The sequence below is a fragment of the Phocoena phocoena genome, chromosome 9 (genome assembly GCF_963924675.1).
Source record: "Phocoena phocoena chromosome 9, mPhoPho1.1, whole genome shotgun sequence".
In the NCBI taxonomy this organism is placed as follows: Eukaryota; Metazoa; Chordata; class Mammalia; order Artiodactyla; family Phocoenidae; genus Phocoena; species Phocoena phocoena.
In genome coordinates this window covers 44,998,859-45,018,453 of record NC_089227.1, presented here as the reverse complement: position 1 = coordinate 45,018,453, position 19,595 = coordinate 44,998,859, and the positions used below count along the sequence as shown (strand labels likewise).

The following is a 19,595-nucleotide window of genomic DNA, read 5'->3' as shown; positions in this document are numbered from 1 at the left end:
GTTCCCCTCCCCCTTGCTGAAGTGAAGACATAGTTACTATCCTGGATTGTGTGGATGAGGAAAGCACCCTTGGAATGTCAGACTAACAAGAATGAAGAAGCCTGAAACTCTGAATTCCCTGACGAATGGAGCCAACACGCCAGCTTGGAGTTTTAAATAAGAGAAACAAAAATTCCATCTTATGAACCTATTTCACCTCAGTCACATGCAGGCAAACCTGTATCCTAGCTGTACCAAGCAATATCTCTCAGGATGTGAAATTGAAAATTTGACCTAGGCTCTAAGAAGCGATAGCCTGCAAACACCAAACTGAAGAACGGTCTAATACTTGACTCTCATTCACATTGTGGGTATAAGAAGGGAGAAGAGACAGGATGTAATAAGGTCTTCTTTCGAGAAAATAGTCTCGTTAAAGTGTTTTCCTTGGAGAAAATGGAAGGGGTTTGGCTTGCTTCTCTCTTTCCCACATTCTAGACAGGGAACATTAATGAAACGACTTGGAGACCTTGATTTTTATTTTTGGAACACAATGGACCAGTGTCTGACTCATGCCTGAGCAAGTTAAAATGGGCTGTGATAGCCAGCAGAGGGCTGGGGTGGGATCCTGTGCATCCAGAGTTTGTCAGTGCAAAGGACCCACGAGATTTTTCCTATGGCCCAGATGTACTCTAGATGCTTGGAGTTGACCTGGAACTGCTTTGAATCCTGTCCAAGAGGACCTAGAAGAGTAATGGAACTCCAACAGAGAGAGTCAGTATAGAGTAAAGCCCCAGGAAAGCAGAGGCTTATGGGGAGAAACAGCTGGAGGGAAAGAGTCCTTCATCCATGTCCCAGGAGGGGCAGTCGCAGGGGCAGTGCAGGAGCCCCACCAGGAGGAGTGTCAGCATCAAACATTTGCCAAGACCAGAGGACCCAAAGCCATCTGACAATAGACCAGCCAAGAAAGAACTTCCATGCCTCCTCCCATGCTCCCATTCTTGATTCAGCCTGGGAGGATAAGAAGCACATTCCATCCCACGGACAACAGATTCTCCCTGCAGCTCGTACAAGATAAATGAAGATTAAAAGGAAGATTAATACATTGACTAGATAGTTTTTATTAGACAATTAAAACTGATTTGAAACTTAGAGGTGATCCTATAACTTATTATTACCTAAAAGTGATAAGGAAAGTCTGTAGCCAGCTGGTAATTTTTTTCTGTGGTAAGAAAAAGAAAAAACTTTACCCACTGAAAAAAATTTAAAGTGATGATGAGAGAAAAAACTAAGATTTTGTTTTGTTTACACCCCACAGGCCATGATTGTGCAAATAATGGTTACAGATACATGATTATTTTATTACAAATGCTATCCCATTTTCTCCAGCTAGATGATACAACTGTTTGTTCATTTTTGTTGATGAAGATGAAGCAGTCTAAACAACTTAAGGAAGCTGAGATTCAGTATTTATATTGAACCATGATAAGGAGGAATCCTTCCTGACTTATACAACAGTCTACAAGTAGCATGCAAGACCCCCCAAAATTCAAAGGATATGTGTGCATATACGTGTGTACACAGGTATATGTGGTTATTTATATTTCGATTCATTTTTAAGAGATTTGAAGGAGTCAAGCCTCCAAATATTTAGTGAAAATCTGCAGGCCACTTGAGAAATACTGTAAACATGTTTCTGGAAACAGAAGTTCCCCCAGAAACAGATGAGTGGGAAAATTAATGTCTATAAGAGAAATGGGAAGATCTAATTATAACAGTCATTCCATGGGTAAACATGTTAAATTAAGGATAAGAAGAAAAATGGGGAACTGCGTGCATAGAGGTTAAATTGAAGTAGAATTTAAATCACTTGTCTTAAAAAGGTAAACAAATTCTTTTCTTGTTCAGACAGTTTACAAATGACACATTCCATTCAATTTCCTATCCAATAGGGGCCAGCTCCATATGGTCACATATGCCCTAAAAGGTTTTTTCTCTTGGAAAAGAAGAGAAGGGGGTGAGAAAACAAAAGTCAAAGAGGTCTTTTTGTTTTTTCTTTTGTTTTCTTTTCAAGCTGTAGAACAACAGGTTCCACCAAGAAAGAGTATTAAAGGCATCAGGGAGTTGCAGGTGGGAGGTCCAAGATTCACAGGCCATCTGGAAAGGCTTGGCTTTCTTTGAACCTCATTTGCAGCTTCACGGTGGTGACTCAGCACCAGAAACACCACAAGGCCCAGGATGTGACAGCGCTGTCACTTCCAAGATCAGAAACTAGCTGAAACGGTTTTGCTGAAACCAGCAAAACAACTACAAAGTCTGAGAATGCCTGGCAGCATAGTCAAACCTTTGTAGTCCAAACAAACCAGCTCTTAATTATTATCTAAATATTATCTAAATATTTATCCTGGCTTCTTCTGCACCCTAATCCCCCTAATGTATTATACTAGGACCTCTACCAAGGGGAAGGAAATAGAAAAAGGAGTAATACCCAACTTGGCTGTTGCTTGGATTAACAACAATAAAAATACTGATGAATTAGAATATGATTAGAAATAAACTCAGAGTTAATGTCAACAGTGAGATTTGGAGTTATCTCCTTTTTCATCCTTCCCTTCTCTCATTACCCTAGATGAAGGAAGTACTATTTGTTTGCTAAGCTAAAGAATAATTCAAACCATAATCATAAATTTTAATCAAACCATTTTGCCACTTTCTACACAGGAGGACATTCAGCATAAATTTGGGTTTGTTGGTCACTTTGATTAAATGAGATTATGTAGGTGGATAGTACTGTTATATTATCTTCACATTATTTCTTTTTTAAAATTAATTAATTTACTTTTGGCTGTGGTGGGTCTTCGTTGCTGTGCGCGGGCTTTCTCTAGTTGCGGCGAGTGGGGGCTACTCTTCGTTGCCGTGTGAGGGCTTCTCATTGCGGTGGCTTCTCTTGTTGCGGAGCACGGGCTCTAGGCACACGGGCTTCAGTAGTTGTGGCTCGCGGGCTCTAGAGCACAGGCTCCGTAGTTGTGGCGCAAGGGCTCAGTTGCTCCGCGGCATGCAGGATCTTCCCGGACCAGGGCTCAAACCCGTGTCCTTTGCATTGGCAGGCGGATTCTTAACCACTGCACCACCAGGGAAGCCCTCTTCATATTATTTCAATCTAACAAAATTGCCTTGCTTTTCCAAAAGTTGTGATCAGAAGAATTTGGAAGTCATTCCAGCCATAAATTTAGACACAGCCTCACAGATCTTTCTTTCGTTCTGACCAAGAGCGGCCAAGAGCTATTTGTAAACTCTATCTGTGGTTTGCTTCTGTTCAGGAACAATGCTCCCTCAGTAAAGTGGTTCCCTCTGATTCTGGTCCTTGTTTTAAGTTTAATAGTTTTTTAGATTGCTACGTGGCTGGGGGTGGGAAACACTAATCTACTGGCATCAGAAGAGAGTGGGATTTCATCATTCACAAAGCTTGAAGGGAAAAAACACACACAAACCAACAGGTAAATAAATTATCACTCCCAAGGGAAGCTAAAAATATAAGATAATGCTCCAAAACTCTTGTCCTGTAAATTAGGCTTTAATGTTAAAAGTCACAACACCAAGAAACATACAATTTATTTTTTAAGTCTTTAGAAGTTCTAAAAACTAAAATCTCATGAAACCGTCTTATCCTTCCCTACATGCACTTTTGGATATATATTCCATTGCAATTTCACTATCAAATGTTCTTATAGCAGTTTGCAGTACAGGCCTTCGGTGAACACCAGGTTTAAGCCAGAATGTTCTGTAGAAAAGGGAAAGAGGGAAAGCGTCGATTACCTGTTCCCCTTGACTCCCAATTCCGGGGATGCCCATTGGTCCTTGGGGTCCCATAGGTCCCATATCCCACAGTGTAGAAAATAAGTCAGAAGTATAACAACTAACCTCATTATTTCATACTATGCTAATCTTGAATTATGCTGGATTAAAGTCTATCTTTAGACCATAAATAAGCTCCACATGGAAACTTAGAAAACACTGTTCCTTTTAAATAGTTTGTAGTTCAAATTTGCCAAAACAGTGAATGATGTTTTCACTGTTTGGTCTAAATTGGTGACTCTTTGGCCCAGTTTACATTTATTTTTCACACAAGAACCCAGAATTCCTGAATTGTTTTTATAATGACACAAACCCTTCTTGCTAGGATCATAACAGAAATATTTAGAAGTATAAAATTCATAGGGTGCAAGAAAATAAATATTTGAGAGAGAAATTAAAGAAAAATAGTTTTTAAATTTCTAAATACCCTTTTCCTCCAAATCTTACTAAAACGCGTTTTAAAAATTAAGAAATTATCTAAGGTAAGTGCAGCAAAATGAAAGAACCTTCTCTTCCCGGGAATAAATTTGGGAAATGAAGCGAGAGTTATCAGTAAGAAGGACACCACCATTCATCCATTCTCTGTGTGTTTCAACAAATACTTGTTGAGTGTTCCTTATGTGCCGGGAACTGGTCCAAACACAGGGGAACAGCCGTGACCAAAACAGTCAAAACTCTCTTTCCTCATAGAGCTTTCATTTTTGTAGAGGAAACAGAAGATAATAAACAAGATGGATAGGAGAAATCAATGGTATGTTGAATAATGGTAAGTGCTAAGGAGAAAAATAAATGGAGGGACGGGGAGACAGCTGCAGTCTTGGAAAAGGTGACCAGGGATGGTCTCACTGATGAGAGGGAATGAGCCAGGTAGAAACTCGGAGGAAAAGCATTCCTGGCAGAGCAAACATCCAGTGCAAGGGTGATGCCTGGCAGATTCCAGAAACAGCAAGGAGGCAATGTGGCTGGAGCTAGTGAGCACGAGGGGAAGTGGTAGAGGATGGAGTCGGGGAAGTGTGGCAGTGGGCTCAGGCAGAACCATCAGTAGGGTGTTTTAGGCCATAGCAAGAACTTTGGCTTTTCGCTGAGGGAGATGAGAAGCCACTAGAGGGTTTTGAGCAGAGGAGTGAAAGATCTGGCATAGTCTTGAAAGGCTCACTCTGGAAGCCGTACTGAGAACAAACTGAAGAGATGTCCCTGTGAGAGATGATGGGGGCCTGGACCAGGCTGTTGAGCGAAGGTGGTGGGGAGTGCTCAGATCCTAAATCGATTTTGAAAATAGAGCCAACAGGATTTGTTACAGATTGAGAAGACCCTAGGATGTCTTTGAGGTTTGTGGAAGAATAGACTTGTCATTTATGGACAAGGAGAAGACTGAGATGAAGCAAGGTTGGGGGAGGGTATACCAGGAGCTTAGTTTTGGATATGTTAAGCCTGAGATGCCTAAAATAGACATCCAAATGGAGGTATCAAGTAGGCAAGAGGGGCCTGAGCTGGAGACATAAATTTGGGAACCCTCAGTATATAGATGATATTTAAAGCCATGAGTGGGTGAGTTTACAAGTAGATAGGGAAGAGAGAAGGTTCAAGGACTGAGCCCTTTGGAGGCTCCAAGTGTTAGAGGTCAGAGAGATGAAGAGCAACCAGCAGTAGAGACTGATAAGGTGCAGCCAGAGAGATCAGGTGAAGAGATTGTTTCAAGAAGGTGAAGATCCTAGCAGAGGACGCTACTGATAGGTCAAGTAAGTTGGCAACTGAGAATTGACCACTGGATTAGGCAACATGAATAAATACTTTTATTCTAATGTCAGTTGTAGTTAGACTACACCAGGGCTTACAAACTTTTTCTTAAACAGTTGGATAGTAAATATTTTATGTTTTTGGGTCATAATAAGGTCTCTTTCATAACGAATGAATGCTGTTTTGGTAGTACAAAACCAGCCATAGACAATACCCAAATGAACAGGTGTGCCTGTGTTCTAGTAACACTTTATTTACAAAAACAGGCGGGCTGCCCTGTAGTTTGCCACTGCCTGGACTAAAATAAATATGTTTTTATAAACAAAAGCACATCGTTAGATCCTACTTTATATAATATTAAAAACTTGAACCCGTCATTAAGACATGTCCTGGCATATGCTTCTCAGTGTTTCACTTTGTGTCAATCCCTAGTCTAAATAAATATCATGGATGGAAACATGTAAAGGACTCAAGTTCTACTTCAAAGCTGGGCTGTTCTGCTTCAGAACTTGATTGTTTATCATGTGGCAGAGAGTGCACTAAATGCTTTTCATGCTTTATCTCATTTAATCCTCACGACAACCCTCTGAAAGTAAGCGTCTCCATTTTCCAGATGAGGTTAAATAACTCCCATTCACACATCTGATCGATGGCAGAAGCAAGATTCAAGTTCACTCCCCCTAACTCCAAACCCAACTCATATCACTCTTCTGCAAATATTCAATAAAATAAGAGAGATCCTCTTTGGGGTATTATTACTTACATTTAATATCTATATTAAAGCTACTTCCTTGTGCTGCAACAATTGTGTGTATTTGAGAGTCCTTATAGAGGTGTTTATCTAGCCTCTTGAATCACAGAATATAAAAGAATAGGAAAGGAAGAAAGGAGCAGGGAGAGGGAAGACAGTATTGATTTGGTAAGCGAATAGCAGATGAAAGTCTTGCAATTACTATGCGACCATGTTCTGACATTTAATGTGTTTTCTTTGCATGAGCTCCAGATGTAAAACCACGAATGCCATTTCAACAACACCTGGATAAGTTAATTTACTAAACCCATAACACAACAGTTCTCTTGTACTCAGTACTCCAAAGGAAGAAAGAGCATCTTATACATTTTTAAGGTACTTTGGAAGTGGAGTTACACCACCAGTGCTGAGCTATTTGAACCAAGAACTGTATGACATCTAAAATTTGTATAATTCACTATTTACCACTGTCTCTACTATTTAAATACAGATGCCCAGAAGAGACAGCTACCAGTAAATAGTAAACAAAAGGAATAAGTAATTCAAGTAGAAATACAACACCCAAGATAATCATCAATGTCAATTGTTATTTTAATATAATATATAATATAATGATATGCTTAGACATTGACATATAAATGACTCCAAACAGATTTGAGGTCTCTGTTTTTTGCACATTACTTATAACTCTTCCCCTTCTGGCAGCTTTCCCTTTGCACTGGTCTTTAAGGCCTTCATAATTAACTGGATACCTGTGGTGTATGATCATCAGGTTGTACATAGTTCATACATGTACATACATAAAGAACAATGAAAAAAATAATTGTATTGTCATCCTTTCTATTATACACCCTTTTGCAGTACCTTGTCCCCTTCGATTGACGGGCCTTCTAATCCTTGTGGGCCAACTGGTGCTTCAGAACCTTTTTCACCCTGAAAGTATATGGAAGGGATATCAATGCACTAATAAAATACAGGATTTTAAAACAGTTCCAGCATTCAAAGCATCTAAATTCACTGCTAACTATAAATGGGTAATTCTAACTCCAAGATTTGTAAATTGCCAAAGAAAATTAGCATTAACATTCATAAATAGAATCTATCCAAGCATAACGCATGCAGCATCACTAAAGTTGGAAAAGCACTCCATTCCTAATATAATCAGATATATCTGGATATGGGAGATCTGATCAATCACATATTATAACTAACAGAATCAGTCTTCCATTTCCTCAACATTTCTGTAACTGGATCCATTACACAATGAAAAATTGTCTCTCAGTATATGAAATAATATTTGCTAAGATTGAATTATTTATTACATGTTTTATACCAGAATTTATAATCATTTATTGAAAACTTAGTTTTAGAAGAATTCATGGAAAATCTTCTTGGATATGCTTCCAGAGTCACATGACCTATGTGAATAGCTCTGGTTGTAATGTAATATCAATGAAGTCATAACACTGTGCATTTGTATGAAAAACAAACCATATAATCAATCAGAAATAGCACACATTTCATGAACCGAGAGCAGAATCAAAGAACATTTGCAGGAAACCTAGGAAACAGGAAAACACCTTAATGTCCCTCTATATTCATAATTTCTTCACTTAAGCCCTGTGTCATTGCAAAGTAGCCCCAAGAAGAATATACAGAAACCTCCGATTTGGTCTTGCTGGCTGGGGAGCGAAGTGTTCTGACTACTGGGTTCTTCTGATTGTTACCACAGAGTATATTTGTGTCCAGTCAACCCTAAAACAACACTGAATATAATGAGTTCTTTCTTTGATGAGTCAGAGTGTGTTATTATGAGGGAGTGTATCATTATTTCATACAGTTGAAACTGTCACTAAGACATGCCCTGAAATAGGCTTCGCAGTGTTTCATTTATTCCTTTCTCACTTATTTCTTATTTTTTAAACCCCACAGATGATAAGGAGAAATAACTCTGGCTATTTGAATTTTCAGGTTGTTTGGGCAACATATAAATAGAAATTTACTATGTGCCAAAGAAAAATTCAAGAAATTATGTATTATAAAACTTTCTGAAATGTGGTGCCAAATCGCTGGCCTCTGCCTTCTCACGATGATATTTTTGTTAGTCAAGAGCATTAGTAATGTCCCCTTCATCCGACATATTATCTCCATTTACTGTAACAAATTAAAATTTGTTAGTTAACAAGGGCTTCTTTTAAAATTCAATCCAGCAGTTACAACTTCGTGTGAATTACTTGTTTTAACTAATTGATTTCCCTTTAGTTGAGATTTAGGTTTCTCACAGATAACTGAATATTGATCATGGTGGAAGAGGCTGAAAATGAGAAGCAATTTTGGAGTGTCAGGCCGTACTGAGAAGGTTGGATCTCAGTGACTCGACTGAATGACTGAAGTGGAAGGTCTTAGACACTTAGAAAGCAGCACATGCTTCTCTGGGTAGTGTGTCTGCATGCGTGTGTCTCTGGGGGAAAGGTTTTAGAAAAGAAGGAAAAAGGACCCCAAAGTTTATCCTTACTTACTCTGAAATTTTGTTGATGCTGCCCAAAGTGTCTTGGAAAATCATTTCCTAGGTGGCCTTTGGCAAAGGAGCCATATATTATGGGTAAAGAGTCTAGAGCAGGGATCAGCAAAGTACAGACCATTGGCCAGATTCAGCCCACTGCACGTTTTTTGTAGATACAGCGTTATTGGAACAGAGCCAAGTTCATTTATTAATACATTGTTTAGGGCTGCTTTCATGCTGCAGCAGCAGAAGTTAAGTAGTTGCAACAGATATCGTATGGCTCACAAAGCCTAAAATATTTACTGTCTGGTCCTTTACAGAAAAAGTTTGCCAAGCCCTGGTCTAGAGGAACCTGAGCTCCAAGAATTACATATGGGAGGCAGTGGAAACGTTTAAATTCTCAATTGCCAGGTAAAAGGTAGGTCTTGCATAACATTTTGCTCCTTCTGGTAACATGGTAACTCCAATTCCCTCCACCCACCCACATTTCCTTTCTTATGTTAATGGAAGTACTACGACAAATTGTTTTATTAGACTGTTTCTTCTGTACGTTTCACAAAACAAAGCTGTGGGTAAAGCTTGGTATAGCCACGTTCCATAACTTAATTTCTGGGCATAAAGATGCTATTTATCACTGTGACTTTAATGACTACAAACTACTTTAAGAGATTTCTCTAATTTCATATGCGGTAATTATATGAAGAAGCAGCCTTTCAGTTACTTATTTGTATTTGCAAATGTCACTATAGCTTTATGTTAAGGGGAAGTTTACGTATTACTTCGTTTAATAGGGTGAAGATGGTCAGGAGAAGATACTTGACCTGGGATAATTGGCTAGGACAAAGTTTTGTAAGTTTGTCATTCATGACCATGCAATACAAAGCATTTTCCCTCAGTGTAGAAGGTGGTGTTGTTACCTTTGGTCCTGGAGGTCCTTCTCCTGGTAAGCCCCTCTCTCCTGGTGCTCCCTCAGGCCCACGGGGACCCTGGTTAGGATACGAGGGGGTGAGGAACAAGAGAAAAGAGAGAGAGAGAGAAAGAGAGAGAATGGGGAGGAGGGGGAAGAGAGGAGACGGGAAGAAAGAAAATGGTCATATTTCAGTTCACATGGGCATAGTCCTGTTCGTGTGATTAGTGAGAATCCTTCTAGTAAACTCCATACCGATCAGTAGAATCATAGAGTTGTGAAGAATAATATTCTCATTGTATTAAATACTTGTTCCATTTGATTGGCGTAAGATGTTCTGTTCCGGTGTTCTCAATTGGAGGAAAATGGAAATTAAGTGATGCTTCAGAATAAAGATGAGGAAATCAATCCTATGAGGAAAGGCTAAAAATCTAGGACTGTGTGGCCTGGAGAAGGATGTGAAGTGATTAATCATTTAATTAGGTTATCAGGGGAGCCCTGTGAAGAAATCACTACACAGCTGTTTTAAAGCACTGAATTCTATTCATATGTTGTTTTAATTTCCATCCTGATAAATTTAGATTCAAACGTGAATTCTTTCAGGAACTGGTTGAATCCACTGGAGGTTTATGTGCAAGTAGGAATCATGATAGAATCATTAAGGAGGAACAGGATTTCCCATCTCAGTGTTTAAAAGTAAGAAGCCCATGTGGCTTGTTCCTCAAAAAGGCACTCAGATAGGTGAGGAATTCTCACATAAGGAAAGAAAAACAATACAGTCCCAGGCTTTGAAATGGACTGACAGGAAACATACTCATTGAAAAATAACAGCAAAAGAGTCACTTAAACCTGGAATTTTAAAAGGTTATAAAGTTTTCCCCTCTTTCTTCTTGGCCAGAAGGCAAAAAAAAAAAAAAAAAAATGTAGAAAAGGGACTAACAACAAGAATTGTAGAAACATGAACTGGAGCTTTTCCTCTAATGGACCTAGAAAGATAATTAAGGCTTTCTTGCCAGGGCAGTAAATCTTTGATGGAACAAGGTCTACTGAGTTGCCCAGAGTCCCAAAGCCAGCCAGCTGCAGACACACTGAGTGATCTTGGGACTCAGTATATAGTAATCCAGGGTAATTTAAGAGATACTTTCTACTCAAGCCTGGTAGCAGAGCTAGGATATAGCATTATGCTCATCAGTGACTGATCACAGCTACAGATTTGTGAGAGAGAAAGCTAACTGTATCCCATATTTAATTTTTTTTGCCTTTCCCTAATACTGTATATTTAAAAGAGTCTTCTTTAGTATTTGAGCATAGCCAATTTAGTAAAGACTTTAATTGAAGGAAAAAGCTAGCATTTAATTCAATTTAAATTGCTATGCTTGTGGGAAAACTAGCTTTTAACCATCCAAGACCTTAATCAAAGCTCTAATATCCATGACAGCTTACTCTAATGTTAGAGCAATTAACGAGGGGGAAAGTAAACATAAGCGTGAAAACTAGATTGCAAACTAAACAGACAAGGCCTAGCTACTATCACACACGATACCAAAAATATTAACAAATTATTCTTCTTCCCCACCGATATGACAAGTGAAAATAACTCAATTTACATTGAGTGCAAAGGAATCTTTTTCCAGTTCATTCAATTTTTTTTTCCCATTCGTTCAACAAATGTTTACCAAAAGCCTGGTAGGTGCGAGTCACTGTGCTAGGGTCTGAAAACAGTAGGCAGCCCTGCTCCCTGTCTCATAAAGTTTACAGTCTTGCATAATAACCAAAAGCAGACTTGGGTGTCATTTGCACTGAGGTTCAAGCCCCCGCTCTGCTACATATTAGCAATGTGATCTTAAGCAAATAATTCAATCTCTCTAAAGTTCAGCATTGTCGTCAGAATGGTGGTAACAATAGTACCTACCTCAACCACACGTATTAATACAAAGATTAGCTCAGAGAAATTTAAAGCTTTTACATATTAAGCACTCAATAAATATCTGCTATCACTAACAAAATTATTTCCCTTGAATCCTGCAATTACTCAGAATGTCCTTTTATAAAGTTTTTACAAATTAGATAGTCTCAGAGTGAACGGCTTTACGTTAAGCGATATGGAGAGAGGCATGCTGCACAGAGTAAGCACAGACCCTTCCTTCGTCTCTGCATTTCTAGAATACATTGGCCAAGGTGAAAATGAAAATAAAGAAGCCTTTTAGGAGTCATGTGTTCCAGGCTGCTGAGAACAGAGTTAATGCTTGTGAACAATCACTTAGGGGCATTAAAAAAAAGAGTGTAATTACTGGAAACTGTCAGAGTAATATTCTACACCATCAGTATATTCTCAAGTTTTCCAGTTAAACAGTCAAGATGAAAGATGACTGCCAACCAGAGAAGAGAAAGAGAAAGTGCTTGGGTTAGATGAACTATACTGTTAATTTATTAAGACAGTACCAACAGATTTTTTTTTTCAGATTATTTTTTAAAAGACAAAAATGCTCTGTAAAAAATAGTGTCCTTTTCAAAGGCCATGAGAACTAATTATAGCCATGACATTCTTATTTGGCTTCTAATGAATACTTCTAATTTAAAAATATCTAGTGGAAGGAACTAATTATCAGCTAACAGAGTCTGGTCAGAAATACTTTATATGAGACATTAACAAGATAAAATATGACTGTCCATTATCTGATTATCTTCCTTAATAATCTCAGTAGTGTGGGTAATCAATAAAAGTGGTTTCAATATACGTTGCAAGCATATGCTACATATAAATATGCTCAATAATAATATAAATTATCCTTAATATTAAAACAGTGAAATCTACTTTACTTTTAACTTCAAAATAATTATAGTTTTGTTTCGGGGGTATTTTTCACAGATAGTGCTCTGAGTATCCTTGCACAAAAAACAAACAGATCACCCTGAGAATCTGAATCAACTTATTATTCATGAATCAGTCATCTGTCAGACCAACACAAAACTCGTGGTAATCATATAATTAAAGAAGGTAGCTGACAGTTCAAAGTTAGGTCATGGAGCTGGAATATTAATTCAGTCGATCAGATCTATTTATCACTGTTACAGAAAAAGAGTAGTTAGTGCTAAACCTGAAACCACTTGAAATGATTCAGGCAAAGAAACAAAGGTTCTTTCAGCAGAACCTTTGTCAGTCCTAAGGTAAGTCTTTATGTTACTTTGAAATAATTAAAAAGCTCTCGTTGTTGATTTTTTATTATGACATTTTGGGAGAATATTTTCATGTATTACTTGAGATCCTTCCCATCTTTGTTATGATTTTAGTTCCCAATTAAATCAGAGACTTCACAGTGTCACTCTCATTTGTGTAATTGTGATTGGATAGCAAGAAAACAAACAAGAATTTCATGTTCTGGCAATATCATGAAAACTCTCCAGCTACAAACAGAAAGGCAAATAATATACATTTTTCTTTAAAATGAAGGCCCCAAAAATCAATAAATAAGGGAAATCACAGGGTTCCAAAACAAAAAGAGCGCTGAACACTAGAGGTAAGCATGTAAGCTGACACTGTAACTGTTCTGGGTAAAAAGTGTGGTTGGGGCTTCCCTGGTGGCGCAGTGGTTGAGAGTCCGCCTGCCGATGCAGGGGACACGGGTTCGTGTCCCGGTCCAGGAGGATCCCACATGCCGCACAGCGGCTGGGCCCGTGAGCCATGGCCGCTGGGCCTGCGCGTCCGGAGCCTGTGCTCCACAACGGGAGAGGCCACAACAGTGAGAGGCCCATGCACCGCAAAAAAAAAAAAAAAAGTGTGGTTGTATGGTAGGACAAAGTCTTGTAGTCTAAGAGGGAGAACCAGGAACAAAGACTTTGGCTCACTCGATGGAAAACAAGGAGAAAATTAGAACTAAGATCCCCCCCATAAAGCTAGGGCCTTCAAAGTTATATATCTTCAATGAAAGGGCAGGGTAGAAAAAAGCCATCCCATAAACACAGTGTTATGAATGACAAGAATCTTGTCTACCTTCACTTGGGCTCTAAATGGGCCCAAAAACTCCTAACCTGGTCCTGTGCTATGTATGGGTTTGTAGTTTCAAGTGACACCATGTTGGTGGTCTGGGGACACCTTAATCAAGACAATAGCATCAACGATGTGCCTGGAGTACATAAGAGATGCAAATGCACACTTCTCTCAAGCATGCTCCACACAGAACACTTGGGTTTTCACAATTAAACCTGGCTGACAATGAGTTCAGATGTGATAGTACAAAACATACAAGAAAATAATTCTCAGTGAGTAAAAGTGAGCCAATATAATGTAAACTTCCCCAAGGTTGCCAAATAATAGGATAAAATAATAGAGACCAAAAAAGGAAGTATACTTTTTAATGGTCTTAAGAAAAGCATAGAAATATAAGAAGCAAAGAGGACAGTATAGCAAAAACATATTAGTAAAAAAAAAAAAAAAAGGCAGATTTAAAAAATTAGCTTTAACAATTTCAAAAAATACTCATTAAGTTAAAAATAAGGTATGATTAAGTTAAATACTCATTAAGTTAAAATCATAAGGTATGATTTCAGGACATCTTATAACCAGAAAAAGATAAATTTGTGAATTATGAGTTAGATTTGAGGAAATCACCTTAAAATGCAACTAAGCATCTAACAGAATTTCTAAATAAATGAAGAATGGAAAAATAAAATATCTGAAGAGATAACAACTAAGAACTTTCAAAATTGTTGAATTCTCAGATTCATGAAACCCATGAATTTGAAGCACACAAATATATCCATATTTATATACATCACAGTAGATCTATGGAGACATACTGTCAGTAAGTCCTTCAGTGGTGGACAGTAATGGCAAATCCTTACTTGATTAATTGCCTGCCCCCCCTCCCCACCAATTATGGCCATCATCATGACCCTCTCCATTATGAAAGAGTTCCAGCTAGTCAACATATTGATACTACCAGTGTGACTGGCCCTTTCCAGAGAAAGATGACATCAGGCTTGCATGTACCTTTTGCAGGTTGGTCACTCAGCAATGGTAGTATCCATATTAGGTTTGTTAAAAGGAAGTTTATGTTGACCCTGTGTATAACCTCCATCCCAGCCACTCAGTAAAACTGAGTGGATGGGGCTTCCCTGGTGGTGCAGTGGTTGAGAGTCCGCCTGCCAATGCAGGGGACACGGGTTTGTGCCCCGGTCCGGTAGGATCCCACATGCCGCAGAGCGGCTAGGCCCATGAGCCATGGCCACTGAGCCTGCACGTCTGGAACCTGTGCTCCGCAACGGGAGAGGCCCCGACAGTGAGAGGCCCGCGTACCGCAAAAAAAAAAAAAAACAAAAAACTGAGTGGATGGTAGTAGAGCTGGGAAAATAGATTGATTGACACCCTGTCTACTTGTTTATTTAGAGCCTTCTTTAAAATGGATGTGGTTTGGTGAGCATTCACCTAAGACACAAATATCTTCATACTCTGTGTTCATGAAGAGAACAGGAGTCTGTTTCTAGCTAGGCTAGCAAAACATGCTCAGTTTTGTTCTTCCTTTGTCTGTTCATATGGGGCTATAGGTGTGGCTTGTGGGAAAAGTAGCAATGGAGTAGATGCCATAGGAGTCTAAGCCAATTACTCATGAAACTATTTGTATCTTCAAGAATAATGATGAACTCCTACGACACATAGCCTAGATGGCTTGTATAACACCCAGTTCATGATGAATAATTCAACATGGACTTCCTTGGTGGCACAGTGGTTAAGAATCCGCCTGTCAATGCAGGGGACACGGGTTCGATCCTTGGTCCCAGAAGATCCCACATGCCACGGAGCAACTAAGCCCGTGCGCCACAACTACTGAAGCCCGTGAGCTCTAGGGCCTGTGTGCCACAACTACTGAGCCCACATGCTGCAACTACTGAAGCCCATGTGCCTAGAGCCTATGCTTCGCAAGAAGAGAAGCCACTGCAATGAGAAGCCCGCGCACCACAACGAAGAGTAGCCCCAGCTCACCACAACTGCAGAAAGCCAGCATGCAGCAACAAAGACCTAACGCAGCCAAAAAAAAAAAATTCGACATGTATGGTCGTGTATTGTCCCATGATTAGCCATGCAGTCTCTCCTAGGATCCAGCAGCAAGGCAGAGCTGTTTATTAAGTTTATTAAGTTAAAAGTAGGCATGTAGAAGAAAAAGAAGAGATCGTATGCTTGCTTCAGAAATCTCAGGTTCTTTTGGACAGTTCATAAAGGCTTTGCAGTGAGACATGAAGCTCACTTTTATTCCCACTTATTCAGACCATTATGGAAAGATTTTTTCATTTCTGTCTAAAACTTCCCAAATTCTCTGCTGTACTCCCTCTATACATGGTAGCCTATCTGGGCCTGTATATTTCTAGCTGATGTCATTTCGGTTTTCTAGGTTTCCAGCCTCTCCAGTGTAGAACCAGCAGTGCCTGCAGGGAGCTCATAATCTTCTTTCTCAGTGGTTTAGTTTTTTTTTTTTTGGTTTTTTTTGCGGTACGCGGGCCTCTCACTGCTGTGGCCTCTCCCGTTGCGGAGCACAGGCTCCGGACGCACAGGCTCAGCGGCCATGGCTCACGGGCCCAGCCGCTCCGCGGCATGTGGGATCTTCCCGGACCAGGGCACGAACCCGTGTCCCCTGCATCGGCAGGTGGACTCTCAATCAGTGGTTTAGTTTTAAAAGACCTATCTAGTTAGTGGAAACACAGTAGATAATTAGACCAGTGTATTTTTCCTTTATATGATGTTCTCTTTTTTGAATTAGTGTATCAAGACATTGGTGAAAAGACTAGCCCTCAGATAGTATGGTACCATTTCATTCTCAGAGTACAGCAAGGAAGCACATGTTTCTGTTAATATTATATGTGAGGAACTATGCAATGCAAAGCCCAGTTGGGTGACCAACTATTCACAGTCATTTGTTTTTATTTGTACCCCAGCAAGTCAGCTACTGTTCTTTCCTGGGAGAATAATGATTACTTGAAAAGTTAAAAAGCTTCTTATTCCAGAACAGTCATGTTTTATTCATTTCCTCTCCAGCTCTCTTTTGACAGAATTGTTTTTTCTTTTCCAACAATAGTAAATATCAAAGCTACATAAGGTAGAAGCTGCAAATAACACAGGTATTACCTGTCTACCATGATCAATTCTAGCTTTAGAGTATACTCATGGGTTAGGTAATGAGCAAGGTCCTTATTCTCAGTGATTTTCTCATGGTTACAGGAAAGTCAATTACAAAGTATAGACGTTAGGTATGAATCTAGCTCTCCTATCTCCTAGGAAATTTTGACATATGAGAACTCCTTTCTTCTAGGACAAACTGATTAATCTCACAAAAGATTACAGTAAGAGAGAGCCTGTTGTACATATCCTATAAATATAAACAGATAGATAGATATCGCTATTTCAAGTGTTATGAAAAATAACACTTGGATCTGGTCTTTATATATTTATCATCTTTTGTTGTTTAAATAGATAAAGATGGCTTAGTTTAACCATTTATTCTAACCCAAAAGAGCACATAAGAACTATATTTGTCCTTTTAATTCCACCTAGAATTTCTTGCTACTCACTGTCTGGCCCAGCTCACCAACACCAATTGGTCCTGGAGGCCCAGTTCTTCCTTCCTGGCCTCTTTCCCCTAGGAGGAAGAAATAATTGAATGAAAGTTTGCTTTTTTAAATGAAGAATACACATAGCACAAAATACTCTGGAGATTTCAACAAAGATAAATAGCAAAATTGTCAAACTTTTCAAACTCTTAAAGATTAAAAAAAAAATCTAGAGGAGGAAAAATGCCTTGAATTTAAGTGAACAAATTACCCCCAAACGTTCCTCATTCCTTCTTGTCTAAATGCAATTTCAGCTTTCAGAAACGATTACGTAGCAATTGACAGGTAAGACCGTGTACGACTCTTTTTGGTTACTGAAATGACCAAGTTAACAACGCCCGTGCTGTTCTCTGCCCCCTCGCCACCATCCGGGGATGCGTCCCCCGCCACCCTGCCCTGTTCCATTTCACCTCGCCTTTCTGTTCTGTTTCACATTTCTTCTCCTTCAGAACCCTTCTCCAGTAACTCTGCCAGTATAAACTCCACCTTCCCTGGAATCTCAATGTGATTATTGTCTAAATGCATTCCATGGTGACACCTGACTACATTCGAAGTGCATTGTTTTGTATTGCTCTCTGGTTTAGCCCCGCGTCGAAGTCTTATTGTCCCAATGACATAGAAAAGCCATTTAAAACAAGCACTTCTGCTCTAGTACATCCTGCACGATGTAGAGCACCCAAGGTTGTTGGGTGTTCTAGTCCTTTCTAGTTCCCTACAAACCTCTCCGTCAACATTTACTTATTCAATGTCATGGTTCTTCTGGTTTCTGCCCCTCTGTGCTTATTTGATGTGAGCAGGTGATAGTTGACATGTTACGGTGTTTCACTTCCCAGTAACATTTTTGCGTGCCAACACTTAAAATCCATGAAAACTCAACAGAACTAGATGTATGTTGGCAAGAGGGTGGGTATTTGGAGACAAGCAAAATTTTCATTCCAACCAAATCAAAAAATACATAGAGTATTCTTGTGGTAACTGCTCCTGACCAGGGCATTGCAGTGTCCAAGCATCCAGCCTGTAATTAACTCATACAGACAGCTTCCTTGTATCCATGAGGGTAGCACTGAGCAGAGTTCAAATCACAGCTCCCCCAGCCCTACAATAAATTCAGTAGTCATCAATGGCCCGAGAGACCAATATCTTTACCTTAATACCTGGCTGTCCAATACCAGGGGCTCCTGGAGGACCAGGGGGACCAGGTTCACCCTAGAGGAAGAAACAGTGATATGTTAGGTCAACTCCATAGTATTTGTTGAGCAGCTCTTAGACATATAGTGATGTGATAGGGGCTTTGAGGGCATCAACAAAACCTAGCACACAGTCTCCACCCTCAAGTGTTTACCATCCAGTAGGACAGACAGCACAGACCCAGGGTGGACTTAGCCATGACCCAGTATCTAGGGTTCATGAAAATGTCTCCATTTTAATTTTTAAAATCAGAATAAAAAATAAACATAATAATAGTGTATATAATAATGAATACAGTCTGGACTACATTTTTCTTTATACCAACTCAGTTGTAAAATATAATTTTAAACATTTTTATGGAGGAAAGTACCTAGAAAGGCAAAAGTTTTTAGGATCCATGAAAGTCATAACGTGGCCCTCACTCATTTGTTCAATACATCTTTATTAAGTGCTTCTGGCAGACACAGTTGTTTTCTACCCAGTGATCATCCTCTGCCTTCTTTCTTCCCTGCTGTTAGAACTCTGACCTGTTCAGGTCGGTGGGCAACTATTCTTCGCCCTCAGATATGTAGGATGAATGATAATCCATCTAAAACAAGGGTAGAATCTTTCCCTTTGCCACTGATTAATCTAGGTTAGTCCTTCGACTCAGTTTTGATAAATGAGATGTGGGGACCTTACTGGATGCAAAGAGAAACTTTTGCCTCTGCTTCTTTGTTCCTACTTGGAGATGTGACAGCTATCTTGTAATCATGAGGCAACAGTCTCTCAGATGAATGCCAGCAGTTGAAGAGGATGATGCAGAAAAAACTTAAAAGAGCCTGGCTCCTAGACAGCCTCACTGAGCTCCTGATCCAGTCCTAGACTACCTACCTTCAAACATTCTGTTTACTCAACAAGAAGCGTTCTTATGATTTAAGCCACTATTAGTCGAGATGTTTGTTACTAGAAACCAGAAGCATTTTCAGTTAATATAGTCTATGATGTGGCAGGCCCATCATAGAATTCAGGCATTATAGAACTGAGACCATGGCACTCAAACTCCTGCATTTCACAGGTGAGGAACCTGAGTCCCAGAG

At 39.4% G+C, this 19,595-nt stretch overlaps 1 protein-coding gene across 1 annotated transcript in view; it reads right to left on the bottom strand.

Annotated features, from left to right (window-relative positions):
• COL28A1 (collagen type XXVIII alpha 1 chain) overlaps positions 1-19,595 on the bottom strand; it is a 158,259-nt gene that overhangs the window by 98,279 nt on the left and 40,385 nt on the right. Inside the window, 6 exon segments of the mRNA XM_065884024.1 lie at positions 3,793-3,860; positions 7,183-7,252; positions 9,740-9,808; positions 17,290-17,357; position 17,781; positions 18,475-18,534. Coding sequence (XP_065740096.1) covers positions 3,793-3,860; positions 7,183-7,252; positions 9,740-9,808; positions 17,290-17,357; position 17,781; positions 18,475-18,534 — 336 coding nt within the window.